Source organism: Brachyistius frenatus, unplaced genomic scaffold (genome assembly GCF_029030835.1).
Source record: "Brachyistius frenatus isolate BFR_SWC_R1_liver_20210118 unplaced genomic scaffold, ASM2903083v1 Contig_36, whole genome shotgun sequence".
NCBI lineage: Eukaryota > Metazoa > Chordata > Actinopteri > Embiotocidae > Brachyistius > Brachyistius frenatus.
The window spans coordinates 740,843-761,850 of record NW_027210635.1 but is presented as its reverse complement, the minus strand read 5'-3'; the positions used below and the strand labels follow the sequence as shown (position 1 = coordinate 761,850).

At 41.0% G+C, this 21,008-nt stretch overlaps 3 protein-coding genes across 3 annotated transcripts; 1 reads left to right on the top strand and 2 right to left on the bottom strand.

Annotated features, from left to right (window-relative positions):
* Positions 1-1,050: 1,050 nt before the first annotated feature.
* mcoln1b (mucolipin TRP cation channel 1b) lies at positions 1,051-9,924 on the bottom strand. Its single transcript, XM_069701159.1, has 13 exons — positions 9,707-9,924; positions 8,720-8,970; positions 8,440-8,601; positions 7,614-7,770; positions 7,048-7,129; positions 6,862-6,958; positions 6,592-6,691; positions 6,372-6,478; positions 5,398-5,547; positions 5,175-5,279; positions 4,848-4,970; positions 4,235-4,441; positions 1,051-3,631 (listed from the first exon to the last, which is right to left on the bottom strand). Exons 1-13 carry the CDS (start codon positions 9,747-9,749, stop codon positions 3,497-3,499), a joined length of 1,719 nt encoding a protein of 572 aa, XP_069557260.1. The 5' UTR covers positions 9,750-9,924; the 3' UTR covers positions 1,051-3,496.
* Positions 9,925-10,026: 102 nt separating this feature from the next.
* Positions 10,027-13,390, bottom strand: LOC138622395 (trafficking protein particle complex subunit 5-like). The gene is made up of 3 exons (XM_069701158.1): positions 13,338-13,390; positions 11,903-12,175; positions 10,027-11,819 (listed from the first exon to the last, which is right to left on the bottom strand). Exons 2-3 carry the CDS (start codon positions 12,170-12,172, stop codon positions 11,523-11,525), a joined length of 567 nt encoding a protein of 188 aa, XP_069557259.1. The 5' UTR covers positions 12,173-12,175; positions 13,338-13,390; the 3' UTR covers positions 10,027-11,522.
* Positions 13,391-14,632: 1,242 nt separating this feature from the next.
* pglyrp6 (peptidoglycan recognition protein 6) lies at positions 14,633-20,189 on the top strand. The gene is made up of 5 exons (XM_069701157.1): positions 14,633-15,203; positions 16,184-16,999; positions 17,093-17,303; positions 17,375-17,669; positions 18,807-20,189. The coding sequence occupies exons 1-5, from the start codon at positions 15,137-15,139 to the stop codon at positions 18,834-18,836; spliced, it is 1,419 nt and encodes a 472-aa protein (XP_069557258.1). The 5' UTR covers positions 14,633-15,136; the 3' UTR covers positions 18,837-20,189.
* Positions 20,190-21,008: the final 819 nt, after the last annotated feature.

Below are 21,008 nucleotides of genomic sequence, written 5' to 3'. Positions count from 1 at the left end.
ATATTATACATATATATATATATATAAATTTTTTCACTACAGCAGCATACAGAAGCAATAAGATAATAATTATATTATTTTTATTATCTTATTGCTTCTGTATGCTGCTGTAGTGAAAAAAAAATTTTCCCTCGGGGATTAATAAAGTAAATACCTACCTACCTACCTACCTACCTATACAAGTTTGGACAGACGATGTAAACTGCAACTTGTTGTTGGAGGCATTTATTCTTAAGGCAGTCATTTTTGTTGTTCTAGTCAGTTAAGAAGAAGTAGTCGTGAGTTTCCATTTGAGTGCCGTTAACGCTGTAAAAGCTAGCTGCAAGGCCATGCCCTACAGCCTGTTTTCTCTGTGGGGCTGTTTAATTAGCTTTAACCTGAAACCTGATGATGTCCAGGGCAGGCTGGCCAGTTCCTGTCAGTCTGATTCTAAGTGCTTTATCTCAGCCCCGGTAGCATCCTTGAGTGAATAATGAATGCAGGTACTGAGTATATTGGACAGCTATACCACTCCACTGAGAAGAGTGATTATGCACATATCTGTGTCCAATATGCTCTCTTATTTTCGCCAATTTTTGTCTTCAGTATGTGCGTTTTCTTTAGCAGATCAAGCCAGCTGCTTCTTCCATTTTTCTTGTGTTTAGATGTAAGGTAGTTTGTGATAGTGGTAGACTTGAGGGTAAAGTACTTTACTCAGCATTATCTATTTTTAATGAGGGGTAATGTTTCACCCCTCCCTTCCTCCTCCTCAAAGTGTCTGTGTTTTAGCTTCCTGTCATTTATTTTATGCTTCTGATTGTATTGATTTCTTGTGATTGGTCAGCTGGTCGCTGCAGAGAGAGCCTGCTCTCACCCTCTAGTGGTGTCACACTACAAGTTCATCAGCGTTTTTGTGTTACATTCAATTGTATTTTCCATTACTTTGTTGATACCATGGATAACAGCAATTTCCTTTGTAAAAAATTGAATATATATATAGACTAAAAAAACAACAACATTTAATTAGTGTGATTTTAACCACTGACAAGTAGCACTGACCAAACCATGACACAGTTTTACTGTCTTTACTGTTTATTTTTGCTGATATGCATTTCCAGAGGGCAGCATCTTCACAGAAAAGAGGGTAAAAAAACATCACAATTTCCTTCTATACAGAAACCAATCAACTCCCTTAAGCTAAGACTTGTGTCTTCTTATTATGAGGTAAAAAATATTTAAGACAGCATACAAAATGTAAGCACACAAACACAGCGAGCAGTAATTGTTCCATTAAATCTAAATCAATTACAGACCATTTCCCAGAAGTGTCAGGAGAACACTAACAGATGCGTTACATTTAAAGTGCTTTGCTTTGTATGACTCCTTTGTGACACATTTAAAATCTAAGTAAGCGACACATTGATCTTCGTTAAGTACAAATAAATAAGTGCAAATTAACTTTGAGATTGTAAACAATATTAATCAATCTAAGTAAACATGTCAGTGTGCAATAAAAAAAAAATTAAAAAAAACATTCAGATATCTGTGCGGCACCTGAAATCCCTTTGCTCCCTTATATCCGGATACAGTTTTGGTACAGTGAAAATCTGTGTTTCGCTGAACAGTCCCCTTCATATGACCTTGCACAGTATGCTGGAATGACATTACCACTTCAGTAAGTTTCTATAATAGAAGTAATAGTTATCTTAAAAGGTTAACTGGAGAAGTGCTAGTTTTTAGAGATGCCCTAACTCATTCACAGATAAAATAAATTACTTTTACACACATGGCTTCAGTGTCAGTGCACTGAGAAGGTCCAAGTCTGACACCTTATATATAAAATACAAACTGAGCATGTACCGTAGATACCGCACTAAGAAGCCAAAATGCAGTAACTGCATATTTGTTCAACGTCATTCCGTACTACAAAAATTACATTGCAATTTTTGGGAGGAAAAACAGCACAAACAATTCGCAAGGATTAAAAAAACAGCAGTGAAAACCAAACTGCAGTGACTTGAGCCCCAGCTCCATAAACTAGCTGGTGAGATAGCCTTTAAGCTAATTCACTAACTTTTTACTGTTTCCTGAAATACAAAATTCCACAATGATATTCCATCACCGTGATTGAGCGTGTTAAACCACAAAAATAAGATGAGCTAAATGTTTAATGACTTTAGAGAAATAAAAAGTAACACCTAAAAAACTAGCCCCGTTAAACTAGCAGTAAATGCAGTCTCTGCAGCTTCTACTGGCACTCACACGATTGTATTTGTTTGAGCTACCTTTAAGTTTAAATGTCATTATATCTAATATTATATTATTTTAAATATTTTTTTAATTAAAGATGAATTATTGAACAAGCGTGTTGGTTAAAATAGTAAATAAAGCCAATGAAGAATCAAGAATTGTTTGTAGGCGTGTCGCCCGGAGTGCTCTGTCAAAATGTGTTTCTCGATTTTAGTGTAAATGCTGAAACAATCCTTAATTATCAGCATAAAAAGGCATATAATTGTACTTGTTTGTTCTGTAGTTACTGCTCTTTGCCTTTGCAGGGTAGCACCGCATTGAGCAACTCCTAAAAGGTTCAAAACACCTTCCTTTAAACATCACTTGACGTTGTTTGAATCCTTGAATCCTTTCTATAACAATACTGGTAAAAACGCCGTCTCCCGGTGCGTGCAGTCACCTGGCTCCTTAAAGCAGAAACAGTTCATCCATATTGATGAGTCATAGTTGGCTGCAGGGCTCGTCCTTCCTCGAATAACCATCACCTCCTTGCAGCAACGGAGAACATGAACAAAGGGGATGAGGAGCAAGCAAATTAAACAGTAGAGTGGAGGAACGGCCTTGACTGAAAAGGTTAACTAATGCATATGTACAGGGGTTAATGGACACTGTTTTTTCAGTTCGCCTGGCTGACTCTTGTGCCTAGTTTACCTATGCTGTGAAGAGTCACATGATATACATATATTTACATAATCAAGAGGCACAAAACCTCTGTGACCCAGGAAGTCATGTGAACAAAAAAATTATAATGACAACCCTGTACATAGTGGCTCATTCAAGCAAAAATTGGCATTCATTTTGCTTAATGAACGCTGTGTCAGGTCTACAGCAATGAATGCGTTCACTGGCATTGTGCGTCTAGTCATCACAGCCCGAACAAACTGACATTTCAGGCAGAGACGATAAATTATTCATAGACTATAAAAGCTGAAGCAGGTAACTGGGCGTGTGACTGTACAGTGCAATCTTTCATTCCAGTGCAGATTTAAATGCAAAATTCAAACACGGGCAGCAGAGGACAAAGTGGAACAAGGTCACTCGGTTCACTCTCAAGGCATTCATCGTCCCTGCCGAGTGAGCGGAAAAAGGAGCGCAATTGCAATCAACTGTCACTGGAGTGGAAATATGGTGCTTTACAGAGAAGAAAAAAATTAATAAAAAAAAAAAATCAAGAATCTCTTGCCAGTCCACACACACTGCTTACTCCCTTTGTGCATCCACTACGGACTTACGAGTCACAGCAGCAGAAGAAGGAGCACGACGACCCTTCAGGCCCACGAAACTTGCCCGAACTGGGCGTGTCCATGCACTCTGCGATGAAGGCGTGTAGATCTGTGATGCGTACCTGCTCCTGCGTTTGGGCCTGACGGAAGACAACATAAAACTGGATAATTTAAAAATCCTAATGTCACCAGACGAGGTGAAGAGAACCACACAACAGAGAATTGGATCCTGCTTGCTGTAGCTCACCTCACATTAAATGTCCAAGGGCTTGTATGCATCGGATAGAAAATAATAATAACAACAATCCATTTGAACTTTCATCTTGTTACTCTTTGCCTAAATATAACATTTAGCGATTGGGGTTGACTTACTAAATTTGTACTTAACAATGTTTTGATTTTAAAGTAAAACGGCAATTTGTTTTATCACAAGAGTCTACACCCATGCTACAGAAAGTCTGTGAGGCTGCACTTAGGCAGAGCAGGGGTTTCCACAGTGGCATGCCAACATGCTCACAATAACAACGCTACCATGCAGAAAAGTAAGCAGGTGCAATGTTAACCTTGTTCACCATCTTAACGTAGCACACTAAATGAGCACAAAACAAAGTGCGGCTGTGGCTGATGAGAAGTTGTGGAGATATTTTGACCGATGCGACCACCCCTCGGGCCACGTCACCAGCGTGGCTAAAAACGCACACAAGCAACAGCATAATAACACGAAACCAAAGTATTGACTGTACCATGATGGTGTCGTAGGCTCCCGTGATGAGGGCGATGAAGAGGGACAGCACCATGTAAATGAAGAGGGAGATGAAGGTGTAAAGGTAGACCTGGCTGAAGATCCACACCAGCGTGCCGCTTTGCTCCATCTCGGCGAACGTGACAAACATGTCGTCTCCATTGATCAGCGAAAACAGGCACTCGGACACCATGGACAGGGAGCGAAACTGGACACGTCGGGTCCATGTTAGCAAAAATAATGCTTTATATAATTAACTTTTAAAACAGTATTATGAAGTGGCGTGTCATTGTTTGGTTTTCTCTTTCTAATCTAATCTTCATTTTCTATGAAGTTTGCATATGTGAAGTTTTATGACTTGTTACTTGTAAAGTTTGTCTTTCCACCAGGGCACATTACACTTAGCCAACAAATCTCCTAACAGAATACTGGCATGATTCATATTTAATTACAGTAAATTTTCTCCTCTCATTACTTCTGCATAACTACAGAAATGATATGCTAAGGGACATTTTATGGTAATTAGACTGTTCTGACATGTACGTCTGGTCTGAATGACTCATGCCTGCTCAGTCCTGGTTAGAGACACTGGAGAGAGAGTGTGTGTACAGTACCTTAGCATGATAGGGCCCCAGCACAATCCATCCACAGAAGCAGTATCCCAAATAGATGGCAGCCACACAGCAGCAGAAGCGGATAACGTTCGGAAAAGCAGCTCGAAGAGTCACAATCAAGATCTGTGGGATAAAGAGTAACAGACGGAATAACCAAGAGATATGCAAAATAAGAGCATAATACACAAAAATAAATCAATGAAATATTGAAATACAGACACAGTAGGGTGTGTGTGTGTGTGTGTGTGTGTGTGTGTGTGTGTGTGTGTGTGTGTGTGTGTGTGTGTGTGTGTGTGTGTGTGTGTGTGTGTGTGGGGAGGGGTTCACATACATTGTATTTTGGAAGAAGCTCAGGTAGCGGATGACTCCCACCCACACCAGCAGAGTGGAGGTTCCCAGCAGGATCCCGCACACGTCATATGATGACAAATTCTGCATCACGAGGGTGACATCATTAATGACCACAAGCTGTGTAAGTTTGTACAGTTCAGCGGCCAGAGTTTAAAAATCTATTCTTCAAAAAGCAATCTTACTGATGATGTCACGTTACCTTGGAGTCTATCCCAATTTTGATGAAGCTGCCGATGATGGTGAACGTGTCGCTGATGATGAGCAGAATGTACCAGCCGTTGATGAACTCCATCCTTTCGCCCCAACTCACACTGCGGCCAAGTTTGTGTTTGAAAAACTGCACGTACTCCTGCGAGGGGAGATGGGAGGCGATCAATGAGGAGTACTGTTATAGTGGTAAAATATGGAAATAGGCCAGTCTTATTCTTTTAAGGTGATATTCTGATCCTGTAAACTGGGAGACCCATTTTTTTTATGAAGCTACTGTTTGTTCAGGAGGTGTGTGTAGTTCCCATCATGAAATTATCAGTGTTAAATATGATTTTATGGAATTTTGTTCTGGTCGCGGCAACCTGTGTAGAACAGATCAGTGACATCTCCTCATGTTAATATGAGAATAAACAAAAACCTGAACTTCTATCATCACATTTCCTTCATCATGAGGACATATTTAGACTGCTGCCTTGTTGCCTTATTGTAGTCTTATCGATACTGTATCGATGTTGTAATGATAAAAGTGTTCAAATATCCTGCAAACAGACCGTGATGTGCACATCAGCGAACACACAAGTGTGCGCACTGTTAAGCTGTGGCTCACTTACAAGGTTATGTAACCACTGCGGTGTGCTCGCAAGTTTACATGTCAACAATGATTATTTTCATTCCTTTAATTCAATAGTCAACATAATCACGCTATTTTTAACTGTTCAGTCTGGATAACTCATCTAAAGCATGACTGTCGGATTTTTTTTTTTCTCACAACACGCTCCTGCAAATGTTTCACAATAAAAGCCCTTGTTATAAGATGTGCCCTAAATTTCCAGTTAAAGGTACGTAGCCTTATGGAGTCATTTTTAATTCCACGGGACTCTTATTACGGATTAAGAAAAGAGAATGCATAAGATGGAAATTTAGTGAAACGGAAATACAGACATGTCTGGTGGACTTTCTTACGTGCTGTAGGAAGATGCCTGTGAGGATGGAGCGCCCACACAGCAGGAGGGACAACAGACAGACGGTCGCCACCACCACATCAAAGAACTCCCGTGTGTAGGTCTCCGCTGACAGAGGAGGAGGGAAATTAGGGAGATTAAAGGCAGTTAAGAACCTCGGTGGCAGGTGCATCAATAACTCCATCCAGTGAAGCTCACCCACCCACCCACCAGTCACTCACCATGTCCAGACACATTGGGGTCTTTACACTCCTTTATGGAGGCCTGGTTCTGTAGGCTGATCTTAACTTTGCCGCTGTGCGCCCTGTTATCCATGACGATCTGATAGCACAAACAAAAAGCATGTTAACCATGCGATGTTATGGTGTGACATCTTTTACAGAAATGCATTAGCTTATTTCTGGCTCAAAGTTTGAGAGCTGCTATCCCCCGTTGTGGTAATTATTACAGATTTCTATCGATAAATAGAAATAAAAGAAGAGCTAGCTCACTGTGATAGCGAAGGTGTAGCAGTCAGGGATTTCATTGTTTATGATGGTCTGAATGTTGATGGCCTTCAGCTGGAAGTCAATTGTGACATTGATCAACCTGGAGAGGAAATAAATGACACAAGAGAGTTAAAACAGTCATGAGGAATCATGCTTTTTAATGATGAACGAACAAAAGTGATGACTAACTTGGAAAACTTGAGAGTGAAGTTCTTATAGTCAGTGTTTCCGGGAGCCAAAGTGTTAGTCAGTGGATTCAATCCGATGCACTCTGTAAAAAGAAAATAGCATTAGAGGAACTAAAAAAAACAAACTCACATGAGGAAGTAATTTTTTTTTAACACTGATCCTCATCACATGAATGTCAAACCACTTTTCTACACTTCTTCATAGCATCTAAATTACCCCTTTGGAGCTTTTATTTGCCTTACTTTATTTTCACCACAGTTATCACGCCAAATCAACAGGTGTATGCAAATAACCCCCTTCCCAAGAAGTGTGTTGCTACCGAAGTATGTGGAAAAAAAGGAAGGCTGTTATGTTATCTTTTTGATGACAGAAGTTATTTGAAAGTAGGCCACAGTTGCAGGGCACCTCTTGACATTTGTGGAGCAGCGACACAATGACTTACTCACACAGTCACTTCTTTAAGGGCCAAGAGGAATAAAACAAGGCTGCCCATTTAAATGGTAAACACGCAGGGGCAAAATAAATGAACACGTACAGAGGAGGAGAAAAAGAAAAGGTCTGCCTACCGGGGACGACATGTGGGTCGATGTCGAACGTGTCATTGACGGGGTCGATGGTGCCCCTCCGGTAGTACCTCTGGCAGAGGGAAAGCGCACTGCCGTTTATGCCCACGTCAAACACGTATGCATAGCGTCCCAGAGAGATCTGAGGGAGAGCCAGGTACTGACGAGGAAAGGAGAGGTGGAGGGGGGTAATTAATACATAAAAAGGATATAGGAGTATATATAGTTTAAATATCTTCTTGTAAACCTAGTGGTACCCAGTAGTGTCTTTCTAGAGCTGCCGTCTCTGTTACTCTGGATAATTTACAGTAACGGTTGCTAACCTTTATTTAATTCAACTACGACATCAGCTACGTTATCAGGTCAAAATTTGAATGTGTACAATATGTATATCTACCAATACCTGCAAAACGAATGACCTTCCCTTCAGCTGTACTCTGTGTTTAGTGCTAATTAGCGCCCTAAATGCTAAACAACGAGCATCACGAGTCTTGTTTACCTTCAAGCTATGAATAAATGTAGTCTATTTTTGCATTCATGCCACAATGAAGACTTTGACTGTTGGAAGCGAAAGATTTAATCAGCTTTCCAGCACCTTGAGTGTTATCCTTCTCTAACAAAGATGGATTTGGAAGATGGAAGTTTTTTCAGCCTGATATATATATATATTTTTTTATCATATTAGCAACACACAGAACGGCCTTAAACAGGGAGTATTTCTATATCAATAAATACATGGATCTAATCTAAACTACTCTCAGTAGCAGGGGACATTAGTCCTGGAAAGACATGGCACGGCCGGACAATCTTTGCGTCTCCATGAGGCCACCTGCTCTATGGCGAAGTAGATGTGGTTGTACATCTCCGTCTGCGTGTGGACAGCCTGGGGAGCGTCGTCCTGATAATCCTTCAGGAAAAGGTGTTTGAACGACGCCGTGTTTTCCTCTTTAAATGTCACGACCATCTGGTTGCTCAGTCCAAACAGCACCAACTGACAGGCACAAAAACAAATGAGCTTCAACAGTCGGGCAGCAGCAGAGTAGTAGAGATTTAAACACTTCACTGACATGGGATTTAACGGACAAATCATAGCAGAGAGCTGTATCCACCTGCACAGTCACGATGATGATTTTGAGCAGCTGCAGGATCAGTTTGAAAGGCTTGCGACCCTTTGCGTGATATTTGTCACAAGGGCTCATGAAGAAGTACTTGAGTTTCCGTCTCAAGGCCTCCTCCTCCTCCTCCTCCTCTTGCTGCCGGCAGAGCACAGAGTCCTCCAGACCAGTGGGACGGGGGGTCCCACCTCCGAGAGGATCTTGGGACCCATAGCCGGTTACAGGGGAGAGCAGCCTGTCTTTCTCTGGGAAACAAAGTCAGCCATTTTTTTAAATAGGATATCAGAATTAATAAAATGTTCAAGAGGCACTCGAGAGGTTAGGAATGGCACTTTGATTAATTTGGCACCGATCAGTCAAAATCAAAGCAGCAGAGCCAGAAGGTTGCAGAATTTGATTCTGTGGTGTGGGTCACTCTCCAATCCCACACTTCACATAATACACCTGGATCCTCTCGAGTGTCTTTCATTCAGAGGAGCAACAATCAGTTAAATAAAGGGTTTCCAAATATTTTGAGAGGAAATTAGTATCGAGCCATTTTCAAAATAAAAAAAAAGTGGTTGTACAGACATTTCACCTCGGGCTCTATTCTTTATAGACAGCGGCTTGTGTGGTTGAAACCTCAGACAGTAGGAAGGAAGGTCGAGTCTTGAGCAGGCCTTCTTCTAACAAACTCAATGGGAATTTATAAAAACGGTGTCGTGGTCCTTTATGCTGGTATTCACCTGTGCATGTCGTTCAGGTAAACGAACTGGCGGTATCTTTATCTGAAACGTGCCCTTTTGTTGCCCCATAGGCTTGAACCCCGCCTCATCCACGGACACCACAACACGACCGCTGTCCGATTACTGCGCGTGGACATCAATGCTCTCTTATCGGTGCATTATTTTTTTTTTTTTTTAATGGAGCGGAGAAAGAATGGCACCGATTTAATGTCGCCGCGGAGGCGGAAAGAGACGGAGGGACGGCGTATTGACAAACCTGTGGCGCCGCCTTGGATTTGAGTGTAACTTGAAGAAGCCATGGTGATGCTGAGGCGGTCTCACCGGAGCGACGGAGCGCGGACATTACCGGCGCACGGGTCCGGCGCGGAGCAGGTTCATCGTTAATTCGGCGTGTCGGGTTTCATGGTGGATAAACGCGAGACGGGTGTCGCAGTGTTGCGATGGCACCCCAGCTGGTAAACACATCGTAACTTCCTGGTAACCACGTGACTCCACCACGTGACTCATTTGCTGCCGAGGAAACAAAAGAGGCCGTGCGGTGCAGCGCAGTGCTGTGAGGTAATGACTTGTGACAGGTTTTTATTTCAATAGTTTTATTTATGAAGATAACAGGCTAATAAACAGTGCCGTCAATAATAACACATTACACACACACACACACACACACACACATACACACACGCACACATTTTGAGCAGGGCTGTTGTCATGATGTCAGATAAACAGGTCAAATAGTAAAGACACCAACTTGATGCCCTGAATGTTAACTAGGTGCCAGATATTACAGAAATGAAAGTTGCAATTGAACTACAATCAACACAGAGATATTCTCATGAGTCTGCACCAGTGTTGGGGACTAACTTGTCACATGTAATTTAAATACAAAATACATGTATTTGTAATCAGTTATATGTAACCAAATTACAGTTTCTGTTTGTCAGGACAGGCTCCATTCATTTGGCAGTATGATCTAAAATTTTGAGTCTTGGTTTTGATTGGTTCTCTTGTTCGACTTCTCACCGCCTCTTGTTTGCCAGTCAAATCAATGCGCGTTGCTTCAAACAATCACGCCGAGGCAGTTGGTCATGTCACAGAACAAAAAGGAGAGATGTTTAAAACGGGTTATTCAGGACCCGTGTCTACAACCTGAGCAGTGAACAGCCTTGTAGACGGTTTTAATATCACTTAGCAGGAAGTCGACCTGAATGTAGACTTGGTTTGTGGTTCTGGGAACATTTTTACCTTCACTGCAGTCAGTTGTGACCTACATGCATGCAATTTACAGGAATATTTCAATCTTAATTCAAGTTATATTGAAAAACTTTTAATCAATGTTGGACATTAATCTGTATTGAATTCTGTTTTGATGTTTACACTGCCTACTTCCCTTTTATTGTTAAAGGACTTTTCAGCTTTATTGCTCAGTTTAAAACATTTGTTAGAAAAGTAAACAAATGTAATAAATTATTGTGATAAAGTAATAAAAATACTTAAATTAAATTTTTAACAAGATAACTAGTGATTTGTAACCCGTTACATTTTAGAAGTAACCTTGCCAACACTGGTCTGGACCGCTCTGTGTCAAATAAAAGTACCGGGACAATACTTTTTATTACCATTATAGAAACCAGGTATGTCTTAATTTGAAATTATTCAGATTATTTGTTATGAACAGATTCATAATTTAGTCTATAAACAGTCTAAGATTTGTGTAAAAGGGTCATTGTGATTTCCCAGAGCCCAAAAGGTCGTTATTGAATCAAAGCTATTAAGTTAAAATATGGTGGACAATCGGGTTTGAAAATGAGAAATGTAGTTCTAATGAAATAAACAAAACTGTCTATGATATAAATATGTGACAGAATACTTCATGAGGTACAACATGAGAGAGATGATCCACGAAACCAACTAGCTGCATCTTTCCTGCTCTACACGTGGCTTAGTGCAGCGCAGTCATATATTCATCATCCCTAAACCGCCCCACATTTCAGGAACAATCACTATCCTAGACCTGGATGATTTATCCTCATCCAGGATTGATTTACAATACAACTCACTCTCTCCGTTCTTTCCTATCTGCTGTCCAATGCCTTGTCTCTAGCTATAACTGACTCATTAAACTTTATCATCAGTGTGGTTCCCTTGTGCCAGTGAGCAGTAACCTTAGCCGTGAAGCCGCTGTGCGTGAGGACGGCCTCCACGATGCCCGCGGTGAAGGCAGCGCAGTTCAGGCTGCTGTTCTCCTTGGGTACTGAGATGTAGGCGTTGATAAGCGGCTCTTTCTCTATGATGTAATATGTCTTGTCATCGTCGTTGGCCTGCTCCAGCTTGTCAGCCTCCTTACCAAACAAAGACTTCCACACATTAACCTACAGGACAGACGTGTGTTAGAGTTAAAACGACAAGAAATGAAGAAATTAATCCATCCTGCAACGATTTTCCATTTGATTACCTTGATGAAAAGCAGCATGTTGAGCACTTTGGTCTCCCTCTTCCCGTTCTTCTCTCTCAGGACCAGCACATCCAGCATGCTGGCTCCCACGCTGTGGCCCATGTCGGCCAAACGCGTCTGCAGCTCGGTCACCGAGTAGACGCGGCTCTGGCAGTACTGGACCATCTCTGAGAACAGCAGGGCAAACGCGCTCACACTGACTTCCGTCTTGGGTCGGGTCAGGGGTCGCTCCAAGATGTTGGATTTCCCTCGAGTGAATCGTGTGTCCATTTTCTGTTGGGAGGGCAGTGACAGTCACAGGTTTGTGTCTACTGATCACTGAGATCTAATTAGTGTCATTAGCTATCGTTGCAGACAGTAAATAAGTTAAATAGTCTTGAATATTTAGCCAAAAGTAGTGATTAAACAAATAATTACCTAAAAGGACATGTTACCCTTTTCTGTATTTTCTGTCTTAAGTATAATGATATAATGTTGGATGTTCATATTAAAGTTTCAAATAATGAAGTAAACGTATGTAACAGTAATTCCTCCGGATCAGGAGGTCTCTCGGGGGAGAGACAGGAGCTAAAACATCTTGTTTCAGACGGAGGATGAACTGAGGGGCTGCATGAAGGGCTTAGTATCACACAAGGAGGTTTATGAACTATGAATCATGCAAAATTACTCCAGTTAAGAAAAAAAATATGAATGAGCACAATATGAGTCTTTAAATGAGTAAACAGGGGAACCAATGAACTAAAAGTGAACATCAGATGCTTCTGCCATAACAAATCATAGCGGGATGAATGTAAACACAGCAGTTTAACTGTTTGGGAAAAAAAAAAAAAAAAGTTCTAGATCAAATTCCCGTTTCCTGTAGTCTCAACACCTGTAAAATCATTTCAAATGGGAGCCCAGCTCATTCATTTCCAGCTGCCCTCAATAATCAAATGTAGCCAGAAGTATTAATGCTGCATGTATGAAATCCCCAAATTCACAGCGTTCAGCTCTGTGACTCCAATGAAGCAGAAACGACAAAACAAAAACACAACAAGCTTCCTCAGCTTTCGTACAGTAGACACGTGACACTCATATAATAGGAACTAATTTGTGGCCACTTGTGATCGACAGGCTCCACGGAGCTGTTTTTGTCAACGTCACAACTAATATATTAGTGATTAAAAGCGTCATTTCGTTAAAAAAAAAAGAAAGAAAGACCCACCTCACACCGTCTGAAAGCTTTAACCTGCTGAACCAGTGTTTAAAAAAACAACAACAATCAGCTGATCAGCTGCGGGCTAAAAGCTACACGCGTTAGCCGGTACTTCCTGTAAAGAGAAGTGTACGCGAGCAACACCAGCAGTGGAAACATATGCTTTGACAAATGCAGAGTAGATGACGTTAGTTATCGATTTTCCTGATTACTAAGTGAAATCGTGACTAATAAACAAACCTCGGTGGAGCTCGAGAAGCTGCAGCTTATTTTCTTCTTCTGTCGCTTCCTCGTTTTTCTTCTTCTTTGGTAACAAACCAACGTTAAAGGTGCATGTCGCCCCCTACTGTACCGGATATAGTATGGCACCCTGGCTTTCACGAGTTGGAGTCTGGATATTAAACTTGTTTGGTTTAAACATTGAAATAAAGGACATTAAACATGTAACTGTTTGTCTGCAGACTCTCACAGACCTCTGATGGTCCACTTCTCTTCCAATATCTATCGCTTTACTTTACTTGCTTTTCTCACAGTTATCTGACATGGTCTTTTTCATGGTGCACAAAGTAGCATTGCGTCCTCTATAGCCTAACCTTAACCAAGAAAACAAAAATGTAGCTCTATTAGATGTTAATCTGTTGTTAATCCAGATTTCCTGCCAGGATGCGATGAATTACTGATTTTCCTTCTGATCTCCCAAAACAAAAACATCACAATGATTTTTTTATTTAATGCACTTTTAGCAAGCTGATCTGCAACCTCATTTTCCTCTTTTCCAACATGTCCAAGTGTCCAACAAAAATGAACATGTATTCCTAGATATGGTGTAGAGTTAATATCATATAAACCTCAAATAACTCTTCATCTTCTTCCTCCTCTGTATTGAGTTACTTTACCAGCATTTAAATTGCATGCGGCCACCTCGTGTCGGAGCCTACAGACACAACATACTCTTACTTTTCTTTCCTCACTTGTACTTTACATGTTACTTTTCATTTGGTATTTAACCATACAAGCATCTGACAACCCTCGTTGTTTTTGGTCCAAATTAATCAGATTTACAGACCAGCGTCTTGGCACGCATTTGTCTCATCATGGCAAGAACATCACAGTTGAATCTTACAACACTCATCGTGGCTCCGGCCCAGCAACCAGGCCAATGAAGCAGTTATCATTGTTATTAGTTTTATCTATGTTTGACAGGTCAGTAAATCACCTTTCGTTTTGTGACGTGATTATAAGCACCTCACCCTTAAATATCACATACATTTATTTTGTGTTTTCAATTCAGTCTCAAGAACAGCCACTTATCTTTCTTGTTCCTCTTTCTAAAATGCGTATATTGTCAAAGTAACAGTAATTATATGTTTGACCTTTATGTGCAGCCCAGATCTTCTGCATTGTATTTTCCAGATCAGCCATGAACTACATCCACTTCCTGTTCTTGTCACCATGTAAGAACTGCTCTGGGTCGTTTGGTCTCCAGTTTATGCACACATGTGCATTTGTGCAATATACATTTCAGCAATATCTGTGTGTTATGCAGCTACAGTATATTTCTGTTGCTGCCACAGAGAACACATGTGATTCATGGTTTTGGGACTTCCTCAGTTTTACAGCCTGACTTTTCTGAACATTACCACGAAGCTGCTTATTGCCACAGAGAGGACTCCCAATAATTTGTACATTAGTGAACATTTTGCTGCGGGACGATATTATTCCCAGAATGTTTTCTTTCACAATCAGTAGCCAGGTTAATTTCAGAACTTGTGACTTTCTCGAAAATGTCCAAGTTGGTCACATCGATGTCGTGCGTTGTTCATGGAAAGACCTTGACCGGTAAGGACAAGCACTGGTCCCATTACAGATGCCAGTTTCCCATTAAACCCAGGCAGCCCCACCTCCTGATTAAACATATCTACAGCACGTGTACAGCCGTTACATAACCACCCACCTACTCTGTGGACTTCTATAAATGAGAGAGAGACAACAAGGTGCACATATTTGAGGCTTGGAGCTGAAGGTGCTCACAGCTCAGGATGGACAAAAGCTGCTGGAAATGGACCCTGATGCTTCTGGTGCTGCTGGTCAGCACGTATGCAGAAGGTAATAACATTATGTTTATGTTTTCACCAGTTTTGTGTGTTTTATGTAACATTAACACATGTATTCAGATGTTGACTTTGGTTTCTGTTGGTTTATTGCTCAGACTAATCTGAAGAAGATCGTTGTGATTTTGCATTTTTCTGCTATTTGTATTCATGTAGGACCCGATGCAGCTGAAATGAAATCTGCTGTATGTGAATACATCAAATCTTTTGTTGTGACAAAAGCACAAAAATATGCAGCCTCTATGGGCTTCCATCCCATTTGAACTATCAGGCCACAAAAGTGAATTGTTAATAAAGCATTTATGCAGAATCTGCACCAACTTGAAATCTCAGCATATTTCATCTGTTTTCTTCTCAACACAATGCGATTGTGTCATATAATGCAAAGTTTTAGAACATGCTGCTGCTGGTTTTTCAGGTCTTTGTTAGCACAAGACAAAGTTCTCTGAATCTTCATTGAAATCATGTTTTCTTTGCAGAAATAAGGTGAACTAATTTCAATGAATTTTGATCTGTTGCATCACAGAAATAGCAGAATGGAACTAGCCCAGGTATTAAATCTGAAAACACAGCATTAAAATGTATTATTCTCAAACTGACTGGTCTAAATACAGGAAGCAACGACTATAACTACGAATCTGTTCTGATGCTGGTAAAAGTTCATTTACATCGGTAACACAGGATGGTCCTCTGTAGCAGAATCACCAGCTGACTGTTGTAACATTCGCTGGTTAGCGACTTAATACTGAACTATTAGGAAACACTGCTAACAATATGTATTGCCTCATCTTTCCTCAGCCAACAGTAATTGTAATGGTAATAGTTTTTTTGAGGGCTCTGCATACCGACTTCCACCATTTTCCCTCTTTACTACTCTGCCAATGACATTAGTGTATGTGTAAGGACATGAACCCATGAAAAAAGATAAGGTTGTGTTCCTCTGAATGACAAACACTTAATGTTTTTTGTCTCTAGCATCATTTTTCTGGCACATGGAAGACTTCATCAAAGCAGTGAAGCAGGTGGAAGATGAGGAGTCTGGGTCTGAGCCACCAGCTGTGTTGAAGAGGCTGCGCAGGGCAGCTGGCCTTAATGATGCATTCATTCACCACTTCCTTGGAGATGTGGACTCCAGCAGTCCTGACTTAGATGCCAACCTTTCAGATTACATTAGAAAGGCTGTGCATCACAGGGTGACAGAAGATGGCAGAGAAGAGGGAGTAGTTCTGACCGCTGATGGGACCACTGTCGCCCTCACACCGCTCCTCCTGGGCATCGAGGCTGGTTTCCTCTCCAAGGCTCGAGGCCTGTACCAGCTCACCCTGGCCAAGGATCTTGGCCTTTCTCTCAGACACGGCTCAAATCCCACAAGGCGTCTCGGACGTGACGGCTGCTGGGACAGCATAACCTCTCCTCAAGTCTTCACCCTCTCGGACGACCCCTCTCTGCTCACCACTGCTCAGGTCAACGGAGGCATGGACGGTGTGGTACTGGGGATGGAGGTTTCTGACGCATCCAGACGTCCTCTCAAGCTGAGCGGCCTGCTGACAGAGTACTATTGCCACCAGCTGGAGAGCAGCGGACTAGACACGGCCCCGCGCCTCATCAGCCGACGTCGCAGGGAGAACTTTAAAGGGCTGGTCGTGTCTCCGGTGCTGACCAGACAGGTGGTGAAATCAGTTGAGCTGCAGCAGAGACTGACTGGACAGTCAAAGATGGAGGCAAAGGAGAAGAAACAGCTGATGTCTGTGGTGAGGGAGGCGATGAAAGAGTTCGTCCATATGTACATTGGTGAGCATCACACCAAACCAAAGAGGAAATGGGAAAATTCACAACTTCCTTCTGATTGCATATCATGAGGTTGAACTTTATTATGTGTTTCAGATTGTCCACCCATCATTCCTCGGTGTATGTGGGGTGCAGAGCTGTACAGAGGAACCCCCACCAACCTGTCCCTGCCTCTCTCCTTCATGTACATCCACCACACTCACACACCGAGCCAGCCCTGTCTGACCTTCCAGCAGTGCGCCACAGACATGCGCTCCATGCAGCGCTTCCACCAAGAGGACAGAGGCTGGGATGACATAGGCTACAGGTTAGAGCACTAGATAAAGGCATGTGTGAAATCTTTGCTTACAACATCTAACATCCTCTGTGCTCCTAAAGCTTTGTCGCAGGCTCTGACGGGTACATCTACATGGGTCGAGGATGGCACTGGCAAGGGGCCCACACCCTCGGGCACAACTCCATAGGCTACGGCGTGTCCTTCATCGGAGACTACGCCCGCAGTCTGCCCTCTCAGCACTCCATGGGGCTGGTGAGAGATCAGCTGGCGGCCTGCGCTGTCGGTGGAGGCAGACTGATAAACACCTTCACCCTGCAGGGGCACAGACAGGTGGTGAACACTTCATGTCCCGGAGACGCCCTCTACAATGAGATCAAAAGCTGGGAACACTTTGGGGTATGTACGGATGCCTACAGATCATCAGGTGATGTGTGTGGAATAAACATGGAAAAAAAAAAGAAAGAAATGGGTGTATTAAAAGGAAACAAAACTTCAATATCCAGAAAAGAATACAGTGGTTTCAGAAAATATCCAGACCCACTTTATTGTGATGTAGATGTAGTTTCAAATAGATAAATTTGCTATTTTTTTTTTTTATCACAAGCCACATGTGCTACTGTCAGTATTTTTAATTGGTTTTTTTCTTCACAAAATGATATTCTGAACTGTAATTATAGATGTAGTCCTGTATAAATAACACCAGTCAAACAGGCTGTCTTGAGCATTAAGGTTTTCACTTATCAAGTAGGATGTTTCAACAGAGCTTTGAATAATCTGCTAAATGACTACTTGTGCATGGACTGGCACATATTTTGGCCCAGAAGTCCATTGTGCCCACACAATGCATCCTGCTAACATTGGTGATCCACTGGCGCCACTATTGGGTTGATTTGTACTGAAATTTCTCATCAACTATTGGCCGGGTTGCTGTGACCTTTGTTTAACACACTGATGTTCGTCAAGAAATGATTTTTAATCACAGTGCAGAAGACATGACATTCACATACCAGACCCCGACACTTCAAACTGTAGACAAATGCATCTTGTTTTCTTTATCAGCCTGTGGCAAAGCCAATAGATTGGATATAGTTTAGAAAGTCACACTGCATGTCAGGACCAAAACCAAGCTATGAAGTCCAAGGAGCTCTTTGTATATAAGACTGTGCTGGAGCATCGATCAGGGGGGGCCTAACCCCCAAGTTGGGAACCATTGCACTAAACTACCTATAGAAAACGTAAAAAGTAGCTCAAACAGTTGCGCCACTTCAACCAGTTACATTCAGAACAGAAACATACAAACACATTTATGCATCTGTATTAACAAATATATCATTTCACTTAATGCACAGTCAGTATTTTTTTATAAGTGATACATTTGGCAGCCAATACCTTTTCCGCGTTTACTTCACTGGGACTTCTAGGGGACTTTTACAGGGTCTTTAGATTTTATTTATGTAAATGCTTTGAACATTTCTTCCACACTGTTTGAATGTTCAAACTATTTAACTTCATATTAAATTATCTTTCTTTTAGGAGGTTCGAGACATGAAACTGACGGCTTGACAAGAGGAAGAGTCGTCTTGTATAAACGAAACAAAAAAATCACAATAAATATTTGTCATGTTCCCATGTCCTGATTGTTGTAATTTTCTTTCATCGCTCTGACCTGTGAAAAGCAGTGGTGGAAAGTAACTTAATATTCCTGTACTTTCCGTTGAGTGCTTCTATGTCATGCTTCTTTATGCGTTCAAAGAAAAATATTGTACTTTTTCTCCACTACATTTATTTAACCAGGATAGTTATTGGTTACTTTACAGATCAAAATGTCACACACAAAACAAATCTGCTTTGAAATCTATTAGATTCCATTTTTTAAGAATTAGCTTCACCTAAAATGGCTTTGTCAATTATAAAAGAGTGTTTTCATATTAATGCATCAGTAAGGGTGGTGGCATGGTTCAACCCACCAATATGATGTCATACTTACAGTCATGTTAAAAAAAAAACCACAAGTACATCCATTGGAAATTGTTGGCTTTTATAATATCTGGACAAACAAATATTTGATTCTCAGTGGATTTCCTGTGTGTTTATCCTTTTGAAAGGTAAACTTTCAGTGAACCTTCAACTTTCACACAGGTGGCTTCAAGCTCTCTTTGATATGGTGCAGAATTAATGGTTGAATCAGTGACTGCAAGCTGCCCAGTCCCTGAGGCCACACAGCAACCACAACACGAGGTCCCGCTCATGAAAAGCTGTTACTGGTCTGCACCAAACTTGTGTCTACTGTTACTGCGGCCAAACAGCTTTATCTTTGATCGACCCATCCAGAGCACATTTTCAAAAAGGCCTGGTATTTTTTGCCTGAATGTTCACCGGCACACTGGAGTTCTTCTGTAATGTTGTTTTTGGAGAGCAAAGGTTTTTTCCTGGCAGCCTCTTATGTAGGTCAAATTTAATGCTCTGCATTATGCACTTTAATACCAACAGCTGAAAGAGTTACCTGCAGATCCTGTGATGAAATGTTGGGGTTGTTTGAGACTTCTTTTAGCATCAAACTATCTGGTTTTGGCCTGAGTTTGCAGGGGCGGACAGTCCTGGACAAACTGAAAGTAATTTAAAATTTGAACCACTTGTAGAAGATTCTCCTTACGGTGTAATGATTTATTTTATGAGGACACCACAGAATTCAATAGTAAAGTAAACATGGTACACTGGATGTCAGAGGTGTAAATGAAACCGACTCCACCTGTCAATCCCTGAACAGGTTATATCATTGGCACCAAATCTGGAGCCCCTGATTTAATGTTATGGATTTGAAGGTGTGATAAATGTAGGTTTCTTATTACTTTTTTCAAGATGTGACTGATCTGTTTTTTTTTTTAATTATTATTATTTATTCAAATAAAGAACATGACTGCAGAATGTCTCTTTTATGTGTCATTTGTTTGAGGGATCACTTTTATCTTCAGGCGCTGTTTTAAACACTAGTATTTGCTTGTTCAAAAAGCCAACAATTACTCACTTTTTACTCAACTGGAAGTGTTTGTTCAGTAAGGATATGAGTCACAATAACACGTATGTACTTGAGTGAAAATGTTTATTGCAGGACTTTTAATTTATTTGAGTATTTAGTGTGGTATAATACATAAAAAAAATAAAAAAATGAACTGAATACTTCTTCCCAATGCTGAAAAGTAGCCAAGTATTTACTCAAGTAACATTTAAGTACATTTACAGATACTTCAGCTGTACTTTACTTTCCTGCTGCTTCTACTTCCCTACAATTTAGAGGTAAAAATTTCACTCTTTACTCAATTTAATTTGACAATAACTTTTAGTATCTTTGGAGATTAAAGTTAATCAAAATCACAAATCATATCATCATAGATTAAGATGAGACTTGTATTAATTTCTGCGGAAATTCACAAGCTAACCAGCAGTGTAGAAAGTCATTTAAATTCGCTTCACCTTTACCAGCTCAGCTCCACCATTAAAGAGATGTAATTCTACTAATTACTGTACAATTCATTAACATAGCATACATTATTCTGATATGGGTCATTCGGTATTTAAAGTTAAAGTAAAGTTTTGAAACCATGATTTTTCTTTGAAACAGAGCATTTTACATGTTACTACTAACTACTAATGTTACTACTTTGAAGTACAAAGTGGGAACTATTTTTCATTTAAATCTACAAACAAACAGTCCCATCTGAGGCCGGCAGGAGGCGC

Coding starts and splice junctions, on each gene's coding strand:
- mcoln1b (XM_069701159.1), bottom strand. CDS start 9,749: ATGGCTTCTTCAAGTTACACTCAAATCCAAGGCGGCGCCACAG. Junction 8,971..9,706: donor AATCCAAGGCGGCGCCACAG/GTTTGTCAATAC, acceptor TTTGTTTCCCAG/AGAAAGACAGGCTGCTCTCC. Junction 6,959..7,047: donor TTCACTCTCAAGTTTTCCAA/GTTAGTCATCAC, acceptor TTTCCTCTCCAG/GTTGATCAATGTCACAATTG.
- LOC138622395 (XM_069701158.1), bottom strand. CDS start 12,172: ATGGACACACGATTCACTCGAGGGAAATCCAACATCTTGGAGCGACCC. Junction 11,820..11,902: donor ACATGCTGCTTTTCATCAAG/GTAATCAAATGG, acceptor TCTGTCCTGTAG/GTTAATGTGTGGAAGTCTTT.
- pglyrp6 (XM_069701157.1), top strand. CDS start 15,137: ATGGACAAAAGCTGCTGGAAATGGACCCTGATGCTTCTGGTGCTGCTG. Junction 17,000..17,092: donor GTTCGTCCATATGTACATTG/GTGAGCATCACA, acceptor TATGTGTTTCAG/ATTGTCCACCCATCATTCCT. Junction 17,304..17,374: donor TGGGATGACATAGGCTACAG/GTTAGAGCACTA, acceptor GTGCTCCTAAAG/CTTTGTCGCAGGCTCTGACG.